Source organism: Schistosoma mansoni, chromosome 1 (assembly GCF_000237925.1).
Source record: "Schistosoma mansoni strain Puerto Rico chromosome 1, complete genome".
Classification (NCBI taxonomy): domain Eukaryota; kingdom Metazoa; phylum Platyhelminthes; class Trematoda; order Strigeidida; family Schistosomatidae; genus Schistosoma; species Schistosoma mansoni.
The window spans coordinates 1069498-1096054 of record NC_031495.1 but is presented as its reverse complement, the minus strand read 5'-3'; the positions used below and the strand labels follow the sequence as shown (position 1 = coordinate 1096054).

General features: G+C 34.9%; 3 protein-coding genes across 3 annotated transcripts; all 3 read right to left on the bottom strand.

Moving 5' to 3' along the window:
- Window positions 1-1290: 1290 nt before the first annotated feature.
- On the bottom strand, window positions 1291-3738 carry Smp_179950 (cathepsin B-like peptidase (C01 family); the record flags this gene model as incomplete). Its single annotated transcript, XM_018792927.1, has 5 exons — window positions 1291-1574; window positions 2360-2546; window positions 2622-2708; window positions 3015-3248; window positions 3619-3738. The coding sequence occupies 5 exons, from the start codon at window positions 3736-3738 to the stop codon at window positions 1291-1293; spliced, it is 912 nt and encodes a 303-aa protein (XP_018647491.1).
- A 796-nt stretch (window positions 3739-4534) lies between these two features.
- Window positions 4535-22194, bottom strand: Smp_103600 (hypothetical protein; the record flags this gene model as incomplete). The annotated part of the gene is made up of 2 exons (XM_018792926.1): window positions 4535-4678; window positions 22162-22194. The coding sequence occupies 2 exons, from the start codon at window positions 22192-22194 to the stop codon at window positions 4535-4537; spliced, it is 177 nt and encodes a 58-aa protein (XP_018647490.1).
- A 1403-nt stretch (window positions 22195-23597) lies between these two features.
- On the bottom strand, window positions 23598-26347 carry Smp_103610 (cathepsin B-like peptidase (C01 family)). Its single transcript, XM_018792925.1, has 4 exons — window positions 26193-26347; window positions 25573-25806; window positions 24940-25288; window positions 23598-24062 (listed from the first exon to the last, which is right to left on the bottom strand). The coding sequence occupies exons 1-4, from the start codon at window positions 26310-26312 to the stop codon at window positions 23743-23745; spliced, it is 1023 nt and encodes a 340-aa protein (XP_018647489.1). The 5' UTR covers window positions 26313-26347; the 3' UTR covers window positions 23598-23742.
- Window positions 26348-26557: the final 210 nt, after the last annotated feature.

Below are 26557 nucleotides of genomic sequence, written 5' to 3'. Positions count from 1 at the left end.
TCTTCGATCTGTATTTAACGTTACTTTCAGTGATATGTTGATTTGTATAGACATGATGAGAAGTCAAAATATTTCATTGTTTAGAAAATCACATATGGTCTTACAATGAAAGTTAATCGATTCTCTTTATAAAAATAAGTTTGTCCATATTCATCATCCTTATAAGCCTAAAGTTTCATTCTTGAATATTGTCCAGATGAATTTAACACATCGCATAGAGAATACACATACGAAGCAAAAATCTCTTCATTGAGAACACCGAAAATTACCCAAAATTGCTCAACTAAAGTTTCATCAATCTCGTATTTAACATGTGCGGTTTGTACAAGTTGCCTGAATATTACCTATCATAACACAGATTTTCGTCTGATCCCAGTTGAGATTACTCACATGTCAAGTTGACTTTTGGTTGTACGGTGTGTGCTACTGCTGTCGAAAGATATAATTATTGTGCATCGTCAGTTGAAAATGAAATGCCTGGCCTCGGAAGGTTAATTCAGAAGAAAAGAGGATGAGAACAAAGAATAATTGGTGTGAAAACGAAAGAATAATGAAGTCTGAGACAATCGGTCAACATCTTACAAATAAAGTATTTACTGTATGATTTACAGATTTTCCTCAAATGTTCTGTAATTTTGTATTCACATACGTTCGATTGTGTTCTCGCTTACTTCAGTTGTACTTCAATTTAAACAATTTCACTCACCTTTCTTCACCGACATTTAATCAATCGATGTGTACTCAATAGGCAGAAGTAACTTATTCCAGATTTCATCATCAGCAATCCTGTGTATATGTGGGGAATTTCCGTGCATAGAAATGATTAGTTTCCATTTTGAAGTCTGCAACCTAATGAAAATACGTATCACTTCACAGGTTGCTGATAAAATCATTGTGAAAAGAGAATCGTTTCCTGAATCTCATGTTTTCTATGTTTGATATAGAATGGTGAAGTTGAATAACTGAATTCAATTCAAAGAACATTTAGTTGGAACGAACAGTAATGCGTTCAATGAAAGCTTGTAGATAAAGGTCATGAGTTCGTCTATAATAATCCAGCTGTTTATCACTCTGATACTTTGAATGAACTTCTAGTAACGATAATTCATCTGACCAATACATCCACTTCAGTAACCAGTTTAGTAAGAATAAGCGACAGTTTATTCATAATATAAAAGGAATAAAAAGATAATATGAATATAAACATGTCTCAAAAGTATTCAGTATACATTTGTAATGACTTGATTAATTCTAAGTAACATTGTTTGATGATTTTTGAAGATCGTGTTATTAGTTAATTCGACCGGCTGTTACCTCGGATTCAATGGAACACTCATCACGACCACGCACTATTCTGAAATATCCGTTTTCACCCCAATCTTCATTCCACGAATTCGCAATCAACCAATAAGGAGTCTTGTTTTCCACACCCCATCCGATAATACGTATAGCGTGCCCACCAAGTGTTTCTCCAGTAATATGTTTATAGATTCCAGATTTGTAATTTAGAAAATCTTCATAAACGGTGAAGCTTGCTTCTACTGGTCCGTATTTCATGATTTCTTTTTGAATAGCTTTTTAATCATTATCAATATTGTAGGATGATTTACCTAAGATACGAATGAAAGGATTGTGAAAGTGAAACTGTTATCGGTTATGAGAGAAAAATGAATGAAATTTGCTTTAATTGCTAGTCTAAAGTTGTTCCCATATTTGAACATAAAAATGAAATGACGGTGAACACTAAGTATGAGGTATACTCCATAGAAAGATAACATCATCCATGTCAAATTACTTCGTATTTATACTCATTCAATAGAGAGCTATCAGAAGTAATCTCGAAGATGAATATTTCGCGTGTAGAAGCATTATTTCCAAGCAATTGTTTGGTAATATGTGATGAGGTACTTTCTGTGGAAATCAATGTAGGACATTTTAACAAACAACATTGAAATATGTGTAATCACTTGAAAGATTGGTGATAAATCTATGCAAAATGAACTCTCGACATCACCAATAATTGACTATATATGAACATATCATCAGAATGTGACTGTTTTCGATGTATTTGATCGACGTATACGACATTTGAAAGACTAGAAGTACAACCTTCACGTCAGCTCTACGTTTCATTGCTGCCAGTAAATATTTTTGTTCCAGAAACATTCCTCAATCGATGAAATGTTAACAAGAATACAAGCTAAGTTACAAGTGAAAAATGTCATATAATTATTACTCACTGTATTTCTTGTATCACTGTTCGACATTTGTTTCCTATTCAGAATATAGGTAAATATGTACGAAAACTGTGGTTACATTATGAAGATTATTTATTATCATTGTTTAAAACATTACTCACCTCGATGCTTGTCTTGAGCGTATGAGGTTTTATATCTTTTCTGACAAGTGGTTTTACAGCGAGGAGTCTTGTAGATTTTACTACCACATGGAGGATATTGCCCTTTGGTAAAATGTTCACATTTCGGGAACGGATATGGTTCACAGCCTGTATTATTCTCCTTCGAACTTCCAGTAACAATACCTTCCTTCACCCAATAATCTCAAGCAGGACCAAGGAAACCACCTTCACAACCATGCCTACTATATTCACAAGAGCTCACAAGATCAACAGCACTCAGTTCGACATTTTGTTTGCCACCTGACTGTATGCAACTTCGTTCACTCATTGCTTCGACCGCACCGAAAGCCTGGAAGAAAGCAATGTCAATATGAAGACGTATAAGGTTTCATAGCATATTTACATGGAATGACTGCTAAACATTTACAAGCCACTGGAGTCTAACATTTTGTGTTCCGTTAGTTGGTTTGCTCACCAGACATATGTTCACAGATGTCATACTCAACATTGACCAAAGTGCTTCCATGCAGCATTTCAAGAAATTATTTCTGAAGAACATCTCACTCACCCCTACACAGTCACAGATATGTAGAAATAATAATACTCATGTCAGCATTGAATACATCCTTCAAATAATTTGATCACTGTAACTCACACAACATGATCCACATCGTGATTGATCACGAATGGTTGCGATACTTTTACAACGAGGCCATTTCTTCCTGGAATCGAAGCTTGATGGAATTTCCACATTCCAATCATTGTGGTCAACTGTGGGACGTCTCGTCCTCCTCAAATCTGGTTCTTCTCTTCTTGCACCCAACTGAAATCGGGCGTCATCCAGTGAGTGAAAACGGTTGCTTTTCTCAGCTCTCCATCCAGCATTCGGCTGAAGAATAAACAAGTTGAAGTCGAAAATTTATTGAGAAACATTTCTGATAATTTTGAACTGCAAATATAATTCAAATATGAAGATTTAGAATTGTTCAGCTTGTAACCGTCAGTTGTTTTATTCAATTCAGATATATGAAATCTAATCAGGTTTACCCTGATGGCGTACGAAACAGCTTGAGGTGAACGCGAGATGAATAAAGTAGTTCTAGTGTAAATGGAGGAATCCTCTGAATGATCGCATATTATTGTTTTATTCTAATTCACACGCTTATTCATAATAAAAACATTGATCATGTACAGATACAACATATATCACTTAACAACTTATGTCATTTTCAACGCTTATGCAAGAGAAAATTACCTACATGTTCATTGATATACGAGATTATGTCATCGGACAATGGTTCGAACTTTTCGTTCTTTATTGAAATATGAGCTTCGAGATGGGATATTAGTGAAGCAATATACAATACAGATATAAGCATGTCTAAATAACTCTTTCCTTTACATAGCAACTATCACATTATCGTTGTCTTAAATACAGTGAACTGAAATAGTGGACTTTGAGTTACAATGGTGTGATCAAACCAGTATTAAGCTGATGGCGTACGAAACAGTTAGAAGTGAATTCCAGATACAAAAAGTAGGTTCAGTTTTTAAGAAGGAATCCTGTGAAAGATTTTACATTTTCGTTATCGAATATTGTTTCGTAGACAGGCAAGTTACTTTTTAAAGTAGTCGATCTATTCTTATGAAGTCGGTAATTAATAATGAAAGCATTGGTTATGCACAGATACAACATATATGATTTTACGATTTATGTCATTTCTAACATTACTACAAGGGAGAAATACCTACATGTCTACTTATATATGAGATTATATCATCGGACAATGGTTCAAACGTTTTGTTATTTATTGAGGTATGAGCTTCGAGAATGATTATTAGTGAAACAGTGCACAAAACAGACGTAAGCATGTCTAAATAACTCTTGAACGTACTCCTCTTAATACAGCACATATCACATTATCATTGTCTTATATACAGTGAATTGAAATGGTGGACTTTGAGTTACAATGGTGTGATGATATGAGATTTATTATTACTTTCTTTTATTCTTTTACAAATAAACATAAGACCTTCATGGAGTTAGGAATCAACAAACAAACAAATGAAGATTTTGTCAATTCACAGATCATTTAGGAATGTTGATCAAAGTTCTCATACAGAATAGAATTCGTAATAAGGTAGGTACCGGAACTGAAATGTTATTTTCAAAGGTTAATTTGTATTCGCTACACTTATAGGTACTTGAAAAATAAGACAATCATATGTTTGTTTACTTTGAATCACAAATATGTTTAATTTTAATTTGTGCTTAGCGATTAGTTGTTTGTTATAAAACTGTTCATTTCGAGAAAAAGCCTTTGAGGTTGATTTAGTTAAGCTTCGTTTGTATACACATTTGATAGTCATCAACTAGAAGATTTTGTTCTGTTTAGTTCAATGTGTAATGTGATATGTTGGGGTCTCGGTTTTCCACTCAAGACTAATGTGCATGTAGGTTCAGCTAGCAGATCTCAGTTGAAACGAAGGAATCGTCCTACATATTAAAGTTGGCCGCGAAATGCTCACAATTTTGCGAATGTTATACAGGATGTTCAGTGAACTACTGACTTTGTAATTTTTGTTATGTTTTCGTACTGACGACTTGAATTCAATTGATTCGATGTAGTGGTTTAAGTAAAAACAGCTATCATCTTCTGAGCATTATCAACTGTGATTGTAGTTACGCACCATCACAACAAAATAATTTTTCTGAAAACATTAATGTCAGAACCAACTTCAACAAATGTGCTGTAACTACATTATTTTGAAACATCACTCAATACTTAATCATATCCGGTATTCTATTTGAAACTTAAAAACGGCTGTACACATCACTTTGTACTGGTTTATAAATGCTAGCGAACACACAACACAATATAAGTACAGGGAAGTATTTACACTCGAACTGAAACTAAGCAAACGAGGTTATTAGGTGATAGGTTATCACGTTTTTGTAACAGACGATTTAACCACGAATTGAAACGTTTCGACACTATTTTCCCACGACTTTATTCATATATGTTGATTGCATGTGCATCGATTATTTTGGTTTCATCGTTTTCTTACTACCCTTATTCCAAGATTTTATTTGAAGCGTAAATTTCTTCCATGGAGTTTCCATGTTTTTCATGGTTGTCTAGCGTCAAACGCCTCACGATTACAGCTATTGAATTATATAAATAAGTGTTTGAAATATGGTGACGATCGTGAACTGACGATCATTGGCCTTGTTTCCTTCCTTTTCCTTTAGTGCTAGTAAGAATAGAAGAATAGAATGCAAGCAACATTAGACGTTATCGCATATTGTTCCTGCAATTTCATCAACATCTATTGGTCTTTTGGATCTATTGATCTATTGGGTGCACTGTAATAAAACGCTGTTCTATGAGTTCAGGTAAAAACATTACATGATTTAATGTAGTTTAACAGTGAACGGATATTGCAATTGCAAAGATAAGGGCTAGTGACAGTATATAGAATCTACAATCTCAAATTATTATCAACGTATAAGAAGTATAGTATTTAGATTACAACTTTATACAAGCATTAGTAAATGACGATTACTTTTTATCATTCAGAACTAATTGATACTGTCTAATGATAAGAAAAGTTGTGAGTTCATATCAATAGATAATCTTTACTTACCAGGCAAAGAATTTGTGAACATGCAATCATATTACTATTAAGATATTGTAAAAGTAACAAATAGTATTATATTATAACCAGCTGGACCATAATTTACGGACGAACCAATCAGATTTAGGATGACAAAGTTTCACCAAATTGTCTTAATAGCGTCTGAGTACTTTAGCTGATGTCGATTCGTGATGTAAACCAATAATCTAATTCCTAACCCTAACCATCAATTGTAAATCATAATCCTTAATCTTCAAACTGCTTTGTAACCATCATTTAGCCTTAGTAATGAGATAGACATTCCTATGTTCACTTTAGCGTTACTCGATGGTTGTCCATGAATTAAAATCTCACCGAAACATATATTCTTATTGAAGTTCATACAAATTAGGCTTAATTTCAATGAGTGGTTGAGAATATTTATCGATTGCTTTAACAGAGATCTTGACAGTTATTAGGATTATTATTATACCCGACAATATACCTAGTTGAAATAAGTTATTTCTTTGCAGACCTCATCATAATTTTTTAAAAGGTGTTATGTTATGTTATGTTGAAAAATCAGGCTATATATCGTTACATTAATACGAAAGGAAATTAATGTCATATCACAGTACAGATGTGCTAGTCTTTATCATACTCACCATGTATAGTTGATAAATGCCATGAAATATTGTTTATTGATGAGTAGTATAACACGGCAACACACAAAATCGTCACGGAGTGAGGAATTATAGCTGAATGGTCTTGAATATTCGTAAAACTTGTTTGATGGATAATTATTTATAATACACTCCATAAGAGCAATGAATATCGATCGGCTATCGAAATTGAATGTCTAACTTCCATTAATGCCTTAACGATAGATACGTTCCTACAATTTTTGTCAAACACATTTCAGAAATATCGACAGTTCAACCTGAATCTATTTATAGGCAAAGATGGATGGTGGCTAGCAGCGGAATTCAGTTTGACGGGCGTTTCGTGTTATTTGTGACTCGTCAGTTGGGAGAACTTGCATCTCAGAGTGGATCTTCACTCTAGGACTCAAACCCAGTGGCGTTCTTTTCAAACGCCATCACGTTATCCACTTAGCTACAGTGTCCTGATCACCACATGCTTGTTTGATGGAGTGTGGTTTAGATTAATTTGATGTTGTTTACTTCAATCTTCCCACTGATCAATCCCTCAGTCAGTTCTAATAGTCAATCAGAAATGTTGTAATTTTGAAATCGGCTGGTTATCACGTGATATATTCGCCAATTGAAATACGACTTTTTCGATCTCTGTACTTAACTAGCCAATGTAGTTCGACAGGTTTACGCAGCCAAGCATCCGTATTAGTTCTTTGTTCGCCAAGCCCTACCTGTTCAGTGAAGAACTTCAGATATCAGCTTCCACTATACGAATAGTTTATTTCAAATATACCTGATTTATAAACCAGCCCAACACACGGCATAACCCATTGTTAGGGAGATAACATTTGTGCAATATCAAGCTGAAAATTGATTGTGATCAATGTACGCTGAAGTGAATATGCCTCTGTTTTCCACTGAAATTCTACTGATTGATCGGAACTGAACATATTTCATTGAGATAACGAACCGATTTATGTTGAACACCCATATATGGCAGCTTCAGCCTTACATGAATTCTCGACTGGCCTGAGTGTCAAGCTTCTCAAAATTCTCTGGTGTTTTCATTATTTCCTTTATTCAAAATTAAAACATTATTCAGTCGAATGTTTATCCTCGGTTGTCCACATACATCGATATCACCAAAGGTATGCCGTTGTCTTGGCTGTTAATCGATACTCATGGAGGTTAGGACGAAGGGAGTATGACATTGTTCAATATTATGTTTTTCGCAGTTGGACTAGTTAATTTCGTAGATGGTATTTGTTTTTATTCGTCTGTCATGTTGTCTTTTACCTCGGATAATAACGCTTAAAGTGATTTGGATGGTATAAGTGGCTACAGTAATCTCAGTGTAATTTCTGATACATACTTTATATATAGTAGATTGAACGATTCACTGATCTCTTCGCTTCATTTTCTTGGCGCTGATTAGTTGTGTAGATATTTTGAACAATGCTGCTTGTGTGACATTTGTTTATCATGCTATCAATTTCATTACCAACAACCTCGTGATAAAGTAGGGTGTTTTGACGAAACGTTTTTGATATCACTTTTCCCATTGCAAAGAAATTGTACTCGACATTTCTTTTCTATGTTTGTTTGAAAGGAATAATTACGGTTACTTGCTGTGTGTTATGAAGTATCTGAAATTTTTCTTGATTATAAACACTTACTGACTTGCCTAATTCACTCATGTCTATCACTAATCCTGCAAGGGGTAAAAGCTGTCCGCCAGGATGCGTCATGTAACTCTGTTCTTGGCAAAGCTTTCGATTATCTTCAATGATTATGAATTGTTTTGATATCTGCCTCCCGTAGTTTATGTAATATATTCCTTGATCTTCTTTTCCGGATGCTTCTTTTCAGGATTACAATTTATCACTCGCCTCGTGATGCGTTTTGATGATTTCTACGGTGTAAGTTCGATCGACTTTCAGAGTCCTTTTCTATTTTACTAATCAACTGGTAGCTAACCTGTCCGCTGCCATAGTAGGTTGCTGCTAATAGTGTCCATGCAACACCCACTGCATATCTTACGTAAACGATTGTTCACAAATACAATGATTGCTTAGTATTTGCTGAACTATATCTGAAATAAAAGAGCGATAGTATTTACAATTCGAGCGTGGAAAATCATTATCTGGTAGACTTTCAATGTTTGGATAATTTATTTCTCACTGCGAGTTCATTAGTGTCATGCAGTATACTCAATGATATTAACATTCTTAAGGTGGTCCAAGAATACAGAAATCTTTAATGTCTGTCATATACAAGCTTATTTGAAGCGAATAATTTTGCTGACAAATTACAGTGAATACTTCCTAATTATCAAAAACATTATATCCTGGTTACGTTTAAATTAAAGTGACTTCTAGGAAACTCCGTTTTTAGCTGTTCTAGAGTAGAAAGAGGTCTCAAACTGTGGAAAAGAGAAGAGTTATTCGTGTGGTTAGCGACCCTGTTCCGTCGAGAAAAATCTTGCTAAAAATGCCAATATGTTAAAAAAAATTAAACCACTTGAACTCTGCTTTGGGAGTTGAATGAAGAACTACGATCACTCATGGTAAAATTCGACATTCCTCTGAAATCATGGAGCCGATACCACTTCTAACAATCAGGGCAACATGTTATATAGGTACATAGAACGTCAGGACAATGTGAGAAATCAGGAAGACTAGTCAAACTCGGTCTCGAGAAAGTAAATATTCCACAAGCTCAGGATGTTGCTCTGATGCTACCTAAAAAAGCACGAAATGCACTCATAGGATGCGAATCTCACGGATCCAGAATAATTAAAGCATCATTCATAAGAAAGAAGGAGAGGATCACAATGAATCTTATCCAGTGTTATGCACCCACCAAGGATATCAGCGTAGACAGTATAGATCAGTTTTACTCGAGGCTTAAATCAGTAAGCGCTCACGAAATGACCTGACCATCGTGATTGGAGGTATAAATGTCAAAGCTGGATTGGACAACACAGGGCATGAAGATTTAATTCGATGACATAGACTAAGGGAGAGAAGCAAAAATGGTGACTGATTTGCAAATATATGTGCAAAGTGGTTATAGACGGCACAATATTTCCACTAAAATGCACACACAAAGCCACATACATCGCACCAACCACACTACCAACAACCAGAAAGATCATATTTGTATCAAATAAATATTCACAAGGACGATGGAAGATGTGGGAACCAGGAAAGGAGCTTTCAGATCACCATCTCGTTGTGGTCAAGATGAAACTGAAGCTTAAGTAATACCGCACAACTGGGAAAGCAGCAATACAAAGGTTCAATACAGCCTTCCCTCGAGATACTGAAAAACTATGAATTCAAGATAACTTTCAGCAACAGGATCCAAGCTTCACAGGGTCTACTCACAGAAGAAGAAACAACGCTGAAGATCGAATGAAAACGCATCAAGAAAGCACTAACTTAAATGTGTCAGGAAGTTCTGGGCCGCAAGAAACATCATCATAAGGAGTGCATCTCTATTGGAATCGCAGACAAGATCCAAGAAGGGAAAAACAAGAAGACAGCAATGAACAACAGTTGAACACGAGCAGAAAAAGTTAAGGCGCAAGCTGAGTACGCAGAAACAAAGAAGCAAACGATGGAAAGCATTCTTCAATGATTCATCTTACTGGAAAATGATTTCACACATTTGATCTTCTGGAAACTTTATATGCATTATCATCATAAAGCCTACCGTTACGCAAATCAAATGCATTCTTCAAGAGTTAATGGAACATGACATCTTTAGTCTAATAAATTGTTGATGACCAAATTGACTACACTTATTATGAATGTTTCATGGTAGAATTCAGTATGAAAACAGTATGTGGAGCAAAATATTCAAACACGTATTCATGTACATAACGTTACGTGTTTTCACAGATGTACGACTGCAATTTTATTCATGATGAACACAGAACAAAACGAATGAAGTGAATGGAGAACAAACTAAATACGGAGATGTTTGATCCCTTATTCTGTAGTTGGAATGAATGTATGTATATTCCACTGCTAGCCATCATACGTCTTTGCTTATCAAACATTTATATTCCTTTCCGTTTTATTCACGTGCTTTAGTTTGATATACATATTCTTCATTCAAATGTTCGCAGCTATATTACAATAGCAGAAGGTTTGTTTTACAACTAAATTGATGAAGAAGGTTAGTAGCTCAGGTGAATGATTCTCATTATATTTTCTTCTCTAATAAATTCTCTTTGTTTTACAAAGTTGCATATTCACCCTAATGATCGAAAAGTGATCAGACTAAGTGGAAGACGGCAATTCTTCTACATATATCAACCTTAGTTTCATTTAATTTTTGTATGTCATTAGGATGATAAGTTATGTGTAAAGGTGTATGAAGAACTACCTGTCAGAATAATCTTATTAGCCTACATGAGTAGTTTATTGTGGTTCGTGTTGGTTAATGTACGTGCTCTGATTCAACAATAAACATTGGAAAGAACATAGACAAAAATAGTATTACTTTACATTGATTAACTTTAGTAAGACATGGTCTTGTTCATACAGACTATTTAATTCAATTATCATAAATTGATTGGTGCATTATTTGGTCAACCAAGATAAATTCCCCATCACATGAACAGATTAACGCATCACATTTCCTCCATACATTTGCGATATGGCGAAAATAGAGGACCGTTTCAAGAAGTAGTCCAGATATTCATCAAATCTTTGTGAATAGTAATAAAAACGTAGGTTGAAATGATTTGATGTGTGCTCTTCAAATAATAAACTCTCGTTTGTCCATTTAACATTTATGATTTGATGAAACACTTGTATGTTCCTTTTAATATCCTGAGATATCCTTTTTCCGTACGACCTTCATTTAACAAATTTGAGATCAACGAACAAGCAATCCTATTTCACAAACCTCATCCGATAATACGAATTGCATGTCAACCAAATGGTTCGTCAGCAATATGTATGTAGATCCGATATTTGAAATTAAGAGAGTCTTCATAAACATCGAGAACAGATTCCACATATCCAGGCCTTATGATTACTATCATTACTATCAATATAAGAAGAGTTATTTTACAATATACCAGTGAATTGAAGAGGGCAATTAAGCCAATGCACCTATGTTTGCACCTGAAATTTTCAAATCAATACAATTTTAACCTGATGAGAATATCAAGTGAGATAACTATTCTTTGAAATATATTTAGAATCGACTCAGCACTTGATCAACCATACGAAAAATGAATAATCAAACTCGTGCTGGTTTACCACAACTAGATTAACAGCATTCCTATCAACTATGGAACTCACTGTTTTCATTTACACACGTTATCAAATTTTTTTGATATTAATTCAATGTGTACAGCAACAAACTACTTTTAAAAATAAATCCATTGCACATTGAACAGTGATTTCATGAGAGAGTAACGATAATGGTCAATAATCCGAGGAATAGTCTTTTTAGGAAAGCGATTGCGCTATCCATTTCTACTATGATTGTTCAGAGAACTGTTGTTTATTCTTCACAGATTAATAGTATTGAGACAAATGAATAGAAGACTTTGATGTCGATAGTATAATGTTAACAAAATACGTTTATAAACATTAGGTTCTGTAAGTTGAAATGAAATGTGAAATATTCAGTGGTTTTTGTTGTTTACAAGATAATCAGGATCGACAGTCTAATCTTAGTGTTAAGTTAGTGATTTTACAGAAAACCTAAGCCTACCTTAATAATTGTCCTGTTTCAAAGAGATTTCTGGCAGTTAAACTTACAAAAAGAAATTTTTACAATAGTTTAACCTAATCAATAACACGTCGCTCTATAAGAGATGTATGGACGAAATCTTGGTTGTCTGTGAAAGAAAAGAGGATATGAACTGTGTATTGAATAAACTTAACAGTATTCAATACCACACCAGTCTCAAATAAGAAAAGGAGAAGAATGACCATCCTCTCTTTTTGGATATACTTCCAAGTAGGCGTGTAGATAGCTCAATCAAATGATCCATTTTTACGAAATCAAAGTGGACTCGCCAATACTTTGGTTATCATAGTTATTTCCCCGTGCAATGAAAGTGGAACTGGATAAGATATCTATTCAAAAGACTTGATCCTATTTGCACAAATGACGCTATTGATGATGATGTTAGGTTGTTAAACATGTCATTTATGAGGGATGGCTATTCACCTAAATTTATAAGTAGATGGAAAATTCATGGTACTGGGAGACCCACTATGGCGTTAGTGGACAAAAAGCCTGTCAACATTACCTTACTATTCAGAGATGATTCAAATAGCCTTTTTTTAAAGCAACGGCCTTAATCGTTCATAGACAAAACGTAATCCGCAGCAACATTCATTACCACTAAAAGCAAAATGTTCGTGCTTGATCCAGAACATAAAGACATGAAAACGATTGCGTCACATCTCACTGTTTGTACAAACTTTATTATGTGTGGTCATACCCACGTAGGGGGGATCCCATAATTGGGATGTATGAACATGAACCAAAATTATTGCAGAAACAATCAGAATCAAATGTTACGATAAGAGTAGGGGAAAACCGTCCATCATCCTCTATTATCAAACGTATAAATGAAACAGACCATAAAATTAATCTTAACTCAGCTATCTTGATGTTTTATAAAAGTGTAAAATGTATATTTACCAGGGTATTTTGAAGCCGAAGGCATAAGAAAATTCAAACCCTCTTTGTGTATCCAAAAGTAGATTATTCTCATCTTAAATCTACCCTGTTAATATTAACTAATTATTCAAAGTTATGAGGTCTAAAAGTGTTTTCATATTATTTACTTAATTATCATTGTCACCTCTTACCCTCCATTTCCGGTTGAAATTATAGAAATATCTTTAAACTGACGGTCATTTATGTAATTTCTGTAATAACTTTTTTCCGACACTTTCGGAAATCTTTTTCATAGCATTTTCTAATAGTTTTCATTCCATTTGATCTAATTGAAGGGCTAGTTTGAAATTCGTTATAATTGGTTACTCATTTCTTAGAATTGGTAGAAAATGTCAGTACTTGTCGACACAGCACATTTTCTTAACGTTATTGTCAATTACTACCCTATCGAAGTAGGACAGGACAGCATCAATACATGGTTGTACGGCTAAGTAATGAGTAGGTTCGAAAAAAAAAGTATCATGGTGTACACTTCCTCTTCGTCTTCTGTTCAGTCTAGTTGTAGAGAGATGAAAAATAATATGCATTACAGTCTTTTATGGAATACACAGTTATCTGTTATTCATTAAAGAATCACACGGAGATTATTCGTTGATGGCACTTCGAGTTCTAAAGTTGCATAAGCTGAGCAGAGAAACACCGGTGTTTAGATCTATATTCAGTGTTCTGCTTCGCAATGAATATTGGATAGATGCGAGGGCCTAGAAATCTTCAGCAAAACGGTTATTGGTTGAGAGCCACAAATACGTCGTCTTCCGAAAAGACTCACGCCAGCTGCATGAAACGGCACTTGCGTACTCTTGTGATTGAGGTCGTTGACGCTACATGCGATCACACAGTACTCTGTAACCCCATCGTATGGTTTTTGCGTTTAAAACGGAATACCATGTCGTCACATTATATCCTACTGTATACACACTAATGCTGACGAAAACACACATTTAATTGGTGACCGATGGCTACATTTGAACAGCTTTATTACCAGCATTACGATTGACAATTAATTCCCTGTCGAAGTAGGACAGGCAAACGTCAAAACATCGATGTATGGCTTAGTAAGGCGTAGGTCCGAAGAGCAATGTGTTATGGTGTACAAATAGTTTGTACTAGGTGATTTACGGTAGCATGTCTCCAACGCCGTTGACCTTATCTGCAGGTATCGAGTTTCAGATCAAAGCCTCCACTTCAACCGATGTTACATACCGTCGATCCAACAGACAGCAGTTACCGACTATCATGATAACGTACATTTGGATGAGACGTAAAGTAATGGTGATAATAAAATTAGTTCTAATAACTCAGGGGAGTTCACTGAACGAGAGAACGACAATGACGATCGTGACTAAGACAACAGTCTGTGGAATATTTGCAATCTTGCACAGTCACCAGGTGAAGCTGGCGAGTGTGTTGTCTATACGAGGCACTGTTTCTTTTATATCATGCATACGACTCATCACAGCCTGTTCATGGATTCCTCTGTCCCATCTGCGGCGCTGTAAGGGGCTCATATCAAAGCCTTTCTTAATGAAATTCGAAACCATTAAGTGAGCGAGTGAAGGCCTATTTCACGGTCACACACAATTTGATTTAAATTATTTTGTTTCAGTTCCTTATTTCCGTGGAAAAGCTCACTTGGTGAAGCTATCATCAATTCAATGACAATAAAAATGTGATTATCACCCACTTATTCCATAAACGCTTTTTTAAGGTTTATCAAACATAAGGTATAGGTAAATGATTTCGTACAGATGAAACGGTCATCTAATGAAAACTTATCTATCCAAATACAGTGCATGTAAACTTTATTAAGAGAATTTGCGATAATGTTTTCCATAGTTACTGTGGACGAATGTAATGACATCAGTTCACCAGTACAATAATATTATTGCAAATAAAATATACAGTAGCACACTGAAATGAACAATCCCACCAGTTACTGTTTTTGGTGCTGATGTATTTGAATTAATTCCACTTTGTTCATGATAATGATAATTCTAGAATGACTTAGGCCAGTAGAGTAAATGCCCCTTGATTCTATATAGTTCATGAAATGATATACCGTGGGATACCTAGCCAAATGACGTGTATATACAAGACGATTATTTGCGACTAACTTATAAAAAACCATTTTGTGATTCGAAAGTAAGGTTTCGAGTTGGCAAACAACCTAATAAACAGTATATTACAACTTCCATGTGTGATGAAATAGTTGAATTGATAGTTATTGGTGTGTATTTACTGGTATTCCCTCGCTCTTCAGTTTCGTATTGTATGGTAATGTACCTATTTATCCAGTTATTCGGATACACGCGTTATTCGTGGACATCATGCACATCAAGATGTATATTTGGTGTACCATCGCCATCGTTAGTTGAGAACCGGAAGAAACACAAGATGTTCGACAGCAAAGTAATTGTTTCGCGACACATAAAAGCAATACAAACAGATTTTCAAACTAACTTCAATCCAATCCAATACGAAATAAATTTCCCTTATTGACTTTGCATGTCCCAACAAAATAACTCCAAGAAAATCATTTGAAGAATTCATCTGATCTGCAGTTGTCAAGAAAATATACATAAGGCAAATCTCTTCATCTAATTCGTGATCACAAAGTCCGCCAAGTGACATGATGTCTGCTGTCAATTTAGCGTAGTTAGCTTACGTTCACAATATAAAAAGGAATATTGTTTATCAGGAACTCTTTATGGAGTATGTAAAATTGTTGAGCACTCAGGCGGTTTGTACGATAATGAATGCTGTCATCTCAAAAACCAGAAGAGGTCTCAGTGTTTTAAACAGAGCTCAGAGAACAAAACTTCATCAAAATCATCCACCTGAGCTGCAAATCTTCCTCATCATAATAAGCCGCCAAGATCGTCCTTTCGAGCAGGATGGTGGATTGACTAAATTGAGTCAGGATTCATCATTGGTTTATTTTCAACCTTATGTAACACTTGAAACTTTAACTGTTCCAATGATTAAGCTACTATCAGTTTACCAAATGATCCTTGAAACCTATGAAATTTAGGTTGTTGATGCGACAATAAATTTAAATTCTGTTTCCATAGTCCGAAATACCTTATTTCAATAAAATACCTGTTCCAAACGACAACTTGTGTTCGTATATTCTATCTACTGTTCACTCGATATTATCAAACACTACTTCTGATTTCATCTATCTACAAGTACATATTGATTGTCATGAGGAAACTAACACTCAAAAATATACGATAAAACGAGATAATCCATACATAGACTAAACGTAATGAACATGTCATTTTCATTATTCACTTTGATTAAATTATAGTATAATGACATCGTTCATTCAACTAATCAGATTAAGTATGATCAGTGATGTATTTCGTGTCACATTTAGTCAGTTACGAGAGATTGTGTGCTAAGTACTTTGAATAATTTGGACTTGTGTCAGTTCATCTTTGATTATTATTATTAATGGCTTTATTCAATATTATAATCTGGTACAATATAGAATTCTCAGCACGAGTTATTTCAACAAGTTTTTACCAAAAAAACTCAAAAAAAAACAAAAAAAACAAAACAGAAAAGTAATGAAAAAGGCTTAAGTAAAAATGAGTTTATACAAATTATCAAATTTGAAACATGCTTAAGAAGACAGGTTATTTACTAGGTCAACTCTAACAGCCTGTTCGTCACAAAGTAAATTTGCTAAGTAAGGTATTACAGAACTTTTATAGACTTGCTTGCGTGATGCAGTCTTGTCTACTGAAAACATCGTTCTACCAGAAGATATACAAGGAGAAAGATATGAATGAAGCGGATGGTTAGTATCTGATAAGATAACACCTGCCAAGAGTTTGCAAGACTTAAGATGTCTATCCACAAGCATATTAATAATGACTTCAAAAGATTCACCACATATCTTGCAAACCGCCTTCAGCACTCTACGCAAAACAGCAAAGTCTTTTCTCAAAAGCCCCGGAAAGAATGATGTAGAGCAATATAGAATAATAGGTAATATGCAGGAATTTACAAATTGTAAGAGTAAATGGCGAGTAATCCCAAAAGCATGCAGCCTCTTTATGTAGTATGTCAAACGGTGAACTTTTTTCGATAAGAGTAAAACATGAGAAGACCAAGAAAGATCAGAGGAAAAATGACACCAAGATATTTGACCTTTGACACTGTGCTTAATAAGGAGTCTCCAATGGCACAAGCATTATGGGATCCCAAAATAGAGTGTAGGTTCTGTCCATGTCTCAAGCTAAAATTAACAGCTTGACATTTAGATGGATTCAGTAAGAGACCATTACCAACAGACCACCTTTCAATACGAGATACAAACTCATTCATTTCTATGGGATGTAAGAAGGTAGAAATCGGCATACATACAGTGAGGTCGTCCGTATATTTTACAAAAGTGTTTTCTGTGTAAGATGGCAGAACATGCATAAAAAACGAGAAGAGTAGAGGTGAAAGAACAGCTCCTTGAGGCACATCTTTATTAGACAATAGAGATGTTGAACATTTTCTTTCGAATACAGTGTACTGTTCTCTTCCAGAAGGGAAGGTAGGAACATAGCCAATTGGTTATCCAGCTGTCAATGTCGACGCTGATCAGCTTGTTAAGTAAGAGGTGTCTTGGAATAGAATCAAAAGCAGAAGTAAAGTCTAGGAAGGCGCATCTAACATACTTCTTACCCTTTTCCAACCCGAACACTATATTGTGATGCAGAACAACAACGGAATCTAATGTGTTTCTTTTGCATTTGTAAGCAAACTGATATGGATCACAGTGCTCTTTTATTGCAGGTTGAAGTGGTCGTATCAGTAATTTTTCCATTAATTTAAGGAAGGGTGAAGTTATTGCAATGGGTCTAAGTTTCACATTTTTATCACCAGAAGCTTTCTTTGGTATAGGGATTATCTTTATCTTTCTCTACATTATCGGTAAGACATTAGTTGAGAAGGATCTGTTAAAGATATTCGTTAATGGATAACATAAAACATCAGCACATTTTTAAAAAATGAGGTTTGGGATACCATCAGGTCCTAAACATTGGGATGAATTGAGTGACTGGAGACATTTTCGGACATCGTTTTCAGTGAAACTGGAAACACAATTATTCTTCATAATGCATAATGGTTCTATGAAGAATGACTTTCCAATAAGTCACGAAACATTTACAACTTCAACTTATAATCTGAATTGGTGAACTGAGATATTCACCGGTGTTTGATAACTTTTTTCTGATGGTACACCAATCATTCCAAGAAATCATTTTACTCTCAAAATGATCATAATTTACAGCAAAAGAAATCGTGAACGACTGGATGAAGAGTGATGCAGTGAGAAACATAAAAATGGGTTTAAATTAGTCTACAGGTAGATGTGATTAGTGCTTTGTGTTGACGATGCAACTCTTTTCTAATAACTTACCTACGCCTTTTCAACCTCTTTGAAATACACACCAATATAAAAACTGGGGGTGAATCGAACCACTGCGTGATGTTCAGTAGTACAGCGTGACTAACACTCTTTGATCGTCATCAAGAAAAGGTGTCTCATTGAATAAACTTGAAGTAACGTTGTAGATGTAAATACATGTTGATGGATCTGAAATGAGTAGATACGAATGCTGTTAGGTGAGGGCTTCTTCTGAGGTGGAGTGGAAAAATGATTGAAGGTTATTCGTGCTGTTGATTAAATACTAGCCACAGATCGCTTTCCCTCGACAGTTATCTACCTGTTCACATGCTATTGTACGAGTAGATTCGGTACGTCAACATTTGGAACAGCTTAACACAGTAACTTTTCACGTTTTTTCTTCCATTATAAGACTTTCAAGGTTGATCGGCACTGCGTTGTCAAGTAAGTGAGCAATGACCGTCTCAAGACAGTACACATCGATGAAATTGCAGAATTGGTCGAGTCTCATTCCATCGTGGATCGACCATCTAAATTCATCACTCAACAAAATATATGCCAGTAGTCTGTTTTAATACCTATGAAATTTCACAACAAAGTGTGATGGAATCAACTGTGAATTCCTTGTTCGGCTTGCACAACAGTTCGCTCAAGCTATAGCACATGTGATCAGACAAACACAGTCAAAACCATAGTCCGGGCAAATCCAGAACACATACCATCAATAGGGATGCTCTGGGTTTTTTTACACTCCATACTCCCTTTTTAAACTCATTACTTATTAACGCTCGTTCACTTCTGAACAAAATTTCAGCCACGAGAGTCTTAAATTTTCTAGCCAAACCTTTTTTTTATACTTATCACTGAAACATGGTGTTATCCATCTGTAGCCGATTCCGAATTATATATCCAGAACTATCGACACTATTGCTGTGACAGAGAAAATAAGGGAGGAGGCAGTTGTCTTATATTTGCTTTGGATACCTCAGGAACTAACAAAGTTGAAGAAAGTGTCTTGAATTGTTTACTGGAATCGATCTGGATATCAAACAACACCCTGAATCATAATCTACTTCTAGGATGTATATAGAGAGCTTCTAATAGTTCGGATAATTTGAATGATCTTATTATCAATGCATTTATACATGCATGTACACTAAACTTCAATGTTAGGATTATCACTGGCAATTTCAATTATCCTGGGATTAACTGGAGTACCGGTAGCTGTCAGTCTAGCAATGATGAATTTTCGTCAATCCATAACCTGTACTGCTGGTCACAGTGGGTTCGTACCTCAACAAAGGGCGATAATATACTTGATCTTATATTTAATAGAGATGTCAACCAACTATCTATACAAGTATACGACGAGTTTGGAAGCAGTGATCATAAGAAAGTAGCTTGTGCTCTCCCCATCTATCCCTCTTATAACCGACCAATTCAAAGAACCTGCAGTTATAGAGACAATAAGCATGCAGACTGGAACCTCTTGCGCTCACTGATCAAACTCTCAGACTGGGATGAATTCTTCTCGTGTAATAGTTTGACAGATGCCATCAACATATTCTACTTGATTGTTGACTCTTGTCTAGATCCCTGTGCATTAATCAAAACGTACAAGATTAGTAAACTTCACGAATTCTATATACCAGCTAAATATCGTAATAAACTAAGACGCCTACAGAAACGTTATTTCAAATCTAACGACTTCACGGCACTTACACTAATAACAATAATTTTTAACCAAATGAAAGAGAAACATGGGTTAAAAGCCATTATTGAAGAGCTATTAGCACTAAGCACTAACTCAAAAGTGTAAAACCTAACCCTCCTTTTCAATAAACGCGCTAAATCAACTCAAAATGTTGATATATCATGCATCCTGCATAATAACAGTTTTATATACCACTCTAAAACTATGGCGGACCTTTTCAGTGGTATTCTTGAAATTGGCGCTGTTTCAAAGGTTAAATGGGTGTCTAGAAACTCAATAAAATCTATCTCCTTCACGTGCTTGAAAATTAGTAAGTCTTTAAATAACCTCAAAGTTTCGAGAGGCCATGGAGCAGACAAGATTTAATCATTTCTTTACAAATGTGGTTGTCCAGATATTCCACTCCTGACATGAACAATTATCGTCCGATAAATATAACTCAAGGATTATGGAAAAATTATTAGTGACGAACTATCCAACTATTTATTGACTGAAAAAGTTATCAATGATACGCAACAAGTTTTTCCTAAAAATCCATCTTGTATGACATGTCACTTTGGCTTGTTTATTTTGGTTTATTCTCTTCGTAGCCAATGATATCTAGTATTAGAGATGTGCCTGGACATTTCTAAGGCCTTCGACGTGGTCAACCACAAACTACTTATAAGTAAACTCACATCTTTTGGGGTCCAAAACCCTTTGCTTGGTTGGTGTGATTCCGTCCTCAGCAATCGACATCAAATAGTTAAAATCAACTCTTCATTGTCGAATGCCATTCCCGTTAGAAGTGACGTAATACAGAGTGGTGTCTTAGGCGCTTTGCTGTTTTCAGTTTTTATCAATGATATTTGCGAATGTTTTTGTGTGATTATGTCTCTTTTGTATGCAAATGATATTGCAGTAGTGTATTCATTTTCTTCACGTGAGCTGAGCATTATTCCAATTTGCATCAACACGGAGCTTAACAGGGTAGGACACTGGTGCTCGAAATGGCAACTAGAGCTTTATACAGCTAAGTGTGGAAGGCTATGTTTCGGTGATACGTCATTGTTTTGTTGTTCAGTGCTCTCTGCTTTAATTTTTCTTTCTCTAGTTGTAGATAATTATCAATAACTCATTCTGGCACTGAAAATACCCTTCAAGAACAACGTTCTTAAATCATACGGCTATTCACTTAAGAAAAAATTAAAACACCCTGCTGATGAATTGGATTTCCGTGACACATGTCAGAAATAAACTACTTAACGATTACTGAATTAGCAAACTTAAAACAATATTATATGTCATGTTTGTTCTCTACACCAATTGTTGCTATTTATATCAAATTGATCATGCCTGTAAACTGGTGTGAATTCTGCAATTATTATTTTCAGAATATATTATTATTATTATCATTTGTGGAAAAATCATCACATTCTAAATTACTGACACATCAATTTGACTTTTGGTTGTACGGTGTATGCTAATGCTTCTCGGTCTTCCATGGTGGTCTAGCTTTGATTGACTCATGGATTCAACCATTTAAAATTACTACCATCTTCACAAAACCCCTTCTGATTATAAGTTGATTAATTCTGTAGATTGGTTGAACTAGTGGTTGTCCTTTGTTTCCTTTAGATTGAACTATGGTTAAACTGACATATATGGTTTTATAATGAAAGGTAAAATAAGATTTTAAACTCACTTTAAAGAAAATGAGTTTGTCAATAATAGCCATCCTTATAAGCTAAAAGTCTCATTCTTCAATATTGTACAGATGAATATAACACAATTACATATACGTAGAAGAAATCTAATCATTGAGAACACGGAAAATTGCCCATAATTCACCGAATTGTTAGCCGATCACAAGAAATACGTGATGTATCATGTTATAAACTCCACCCAGAATATCACGTTGGCGGTAAACAATTGTTACTATGTACATGTCTATTGTCTATAGGCTCATGTTATCAAAGCTAACCAATCATAACAAACGCTTCTTCATAATAATTCTGCGATGAAATCTTATTGAACGGCTTATTCGTAAAACTGATCAATTTCTAAACACGTTTTTCACACACATCAGGCTGGGAATTGAGAGGATAAACAATGGATTTGCCAGTTAGCGGATTTAAGTATTTGAATGCTGATATTCATCAATCACGTTTTTAACACGTGCGTTTTGTACAAGTTGCCTGAATATTACCTATCATAACACAGGTTTACATCTGATTCCAGTTTAATTACGTCAGGTTATCTACCGATAGGTACATTGAAAGATAATTTTTGTTCTTAATTTCTGTTGATATCCTAATAGTTTTGAGACGTTCTTTCTCATTTCTTAATAACTGTTAGAAACTGCATGCACAGGTCAGTGTGAACAGCACATTCAACAATGCCTTCATTAGTGTTCTCAGGCTTATTCATAAATGTTTGCATAATAACTGTCAATGGTATTTTTATCACTAGTACATGACTCATTTAACCACTACTCATTTCGTAAAAACATCATTTGCTGAAAAAGTATCGCATCCTAAATTACTGACACATCGAGTTGACTTTTGGTTGTATGGTGTGTGCTGATGCTGTCGACAGATGTAAGTGTTATGTAACATCAATCGAAAGTGAAACGCCTGGCTTTGGAAGGGTAAATTCGAAAATAAGAGAACGAGAACAGAGAATGATTGTTGTGGAAACGAAAGAATAATGATGTCTGAGACAGTTAACAGACATATTGTAAATGAACTATTTACTTGTGCTTCTCAGATTTTTCTAAGATATTTTGTATTTTTGTATCCACATACATTCGATTGTTCCCTTTTCTGATCTCGTCCACCAAAGTTGTACTACTAGTTACAAAATTACTTCCATCATTTATTATGGACATTGAATCCATCGATGTTAACTCATTTAGGCAGAATTAACATTTTCGAGATTACATCATTGTCGGTCTTACGCAACTTACCATTCTAAATAATTCTAGGAGAAATTTTATTAGACGGAAATGATTACTTTCTATTTTGAAGTGTTCGATCCAATGAGAACACGTACCACTTTACAGGTTGATGATAAATTCATTGTGCAAAGAGAATCGATAATCACGTTAACAAAAACATCCAGTTCAGTAAAGAGTTTAGTGAGAATTCGGAATAGTTTATTTATACAATAAAAGGAAAAAGAGTTAATCTGAATATAAAACTTTTATTTGAAGTATTAGTATACATTTGTAATGACTTGATTAACTCTAAATAACATTGTTTGATGATGTTCAAAGATTGTGTTATTAGTTAATTCGACCGGCTGTTACCTCGGATTCAATGGAACACTCATCACGACCACGCACTATTCTGAAATATCCATTTTCACCCCAATCTTCATTCCACGAATTCGCAATCAACCAATAAGGAGTCTTGTTTTCCACACCCCATCCGATAATACGTATAGCGTGCCCACCAAGTGTTTCTCCAGTAATATGTTTATAGATTCCAGATTTGTAATTTAGAAAATCTTCATAAACGGTGAAGCCTGCTTCTACTGGTCCGTATTTCATGATTTCTTTTTGAATAGCCTTTTCATCATTTTTAACATTGTAGGATGATTTACCTAACATATCAATGTGTGAAAATGAAACTGTTATCAGTGTTAATGGAGAAGTAAATGGAATTCGCTTTTATTGTTAGTCTTATTCTTTTCACTTATTCGAACATAGAAATGAAACGATGATAAACACTAAGCATGAAGTCTACTCCATAGAATGATAACACCATCGATGTCAAATTAGTTTGTATTTATACTCATTCAATAGAGAGCTATCAAAAGTAATCTCAAAGATGAATATTTTATAGTAGAATCATCATTCTAAGCAATTGTTTGCTTATATTTGATGAGGGACTTCCTGCGTAATTCGAAGCACAAAATTCGAACAGACTACAGTGAAATATATGTAATCACTTGAAAGATTAGTGATACATCTATGCGAAATGAACTCTCGATGTGTGACATGACTACTATGGCAATAACTTTATATGAACAAGGCTTCCGAATGTGACTGTTTTCGATATGGCTGATCGACGTATGCGACATTTAAAAGACCAGAAGTATAATCATCACGTTAGCTCTAAGTTTCAGTAAATAATTTTGTTCCAAAAACATGCCTTAATCCACAAAATGTAACAAGAATACAAGCTTAGTTATATTCATTGTCAAGTGTGAAATTTCATATAATTATTGCTGAACTTATTTCGTGTATCACTGTTCGAAATTGGTTTCCTATTCTCATGCATCGAACAGTCGGAATGTAGGTGAATGTACGTATTCGATTCATGTAAACTATGGTTACAATACCTGGTTCTAAATCTATTTGAGTGAAAAGTGTTCATGCGAAATTTGAATATAGAAGACCTTATGTTGATCGGTTAATCTTAGTGACAAGTCAAAGTTCTCATGATAAACTATTATCATTGTCTAAAACATTACTCACCTCGATGCTTGTCTTGGGTGTACGGGGTTTTATATTTTTTCTGACAAGTTTGTTTACAACGAGGAGTCTTGTAGATTTTACTACCACATGGAGGATACTTTCCTTTGGTATGATGTTCACATTTCGGAAATGGATATGGTTCACAACCTGTGTGATTCTCCTTCGAACTTCCAGTAACAATACCTTCCTTCACCCAGTAATCCCAAGCAGGACCAAGGATACCACCTTCACATCCAAGTCCACAACTTTCGCAACAGCTCAAAAGATCAACAGCACTCAGTTCGACATTTTGTTTGCCACCTGACTGTATGCAGCTTCGATCACTCATTGCTTCGACCGCACCGAAAGCCTGGAAGAAAGCAATGTCAATATGAAGACGTATAAGGTTTCATAGCATATTTACATGGAATGACTGCTAAACATTTACAAGCCACTGGAGTCTAACATTTTGTGTTCCGTTAGTTGACCAAAGTGCTTCCATGCAGTAATTTTTGAAATTATTTCTCTAGAATATCTCACTCTGATACAGTCTGACGTTTGTGAGATCCTCCACACAGTCACAGATATATAGAAATAATAATACTTATGTCAACATTGCATACGTTTTCAAATAATCTCATCAATGTCACTCACCCAACATGATCCACATCGTGATTGATCACGAATGGTCGCGATACTTTTACAACGAGGCCATTTCTTCCTGGAATCGAAGCTTGATGGAATTTCCACATTCCAATCATTGTGGTCAACTGTGGGACGTCTCGTCCTCCTCAAATCTGGTTCTTCTCTTCTTGCACCCATCTGAATTCGGGCGTCATCCAGTGAGTGGAAACGGTTGCTTTTCTCAGCTCTCCATCCAGCATTCGGCTGAAGAATAAACAAGTTGAAATCAAAAATTTAATGAGAAACAATAATGATAATTTTGAACTGCAAATATAATTCAAATATGAAGATTTGGAATTGTTGTTGTATTCAACTCAGATATATGAAATCAAATCAGTATTAAGCTGATGGCGGACGAAACAGTTATAGGTGAATACGATATACTAAAAGTAGTTTCAGTTTTTAGGAAGAGTGCTCTGAACGGTTGTACATTATTGTTTCGCACAGAAGCGAGTTACTTCTCAAAGTAGTTGATCTATCCTGATCCAATCGGTAGTTAACAATAAAACCATTGGTTATGCATAGATACAACATACATCGCTTTACAATAAATGTCATTTCTAACATTATCACAAAGAAGGAATACTTACATGTTCATTGATATACGAGATTATGTCATCTGACAATGGTTCAAACTTTTCGTTCTTAACTGAAATATGAGCTTCAAGAAAAGTTATTAGTGAAGCAATACACAAAATAGATGTGAGCATGTCCAAATAACTCTTGAATGTACTCTCCCGTATTTAGCAACTATCATAATACCATTGTCTTATATACAGTGAACGGATATGGTGGACTTTGAGTTACAATGGTGTGATAATATCACATTTTTTATTTCTCTCTTTCATAGAGTGATGAATCAACTAACAATCAAGTCATAATTTTGTAAATTCACAGATCACTTAGGAATGTTGATCAAAGTTCTCATACAGTAACGAATTCCAAATGAAATAGA

Bases quoted from the DNA above. Each gene is read 5' to 3' on its own strand.
- Smp_103610 (XM_018792925.1), bottom strand. From the start codon at position 26,312: ATGCTCACATCTATTTTGTGTATTGCTTCACTAATAACTTTTCTTGAA. The intron at 25,807-26,192 runs GTAAGTATTCCT...TTTATTCTTCAG, and splicing joins TCTCGTATATCAATGAACAT to CCGAATGCTGGATGGAGAGC. The intron at 25,289-25,572 runs GTGAGTGACATT...GCTTTCTTCCAG, and splicing joins CACGATGTGGATCATGTTGG to GCTTTCGGTGCGGTCGAAGC.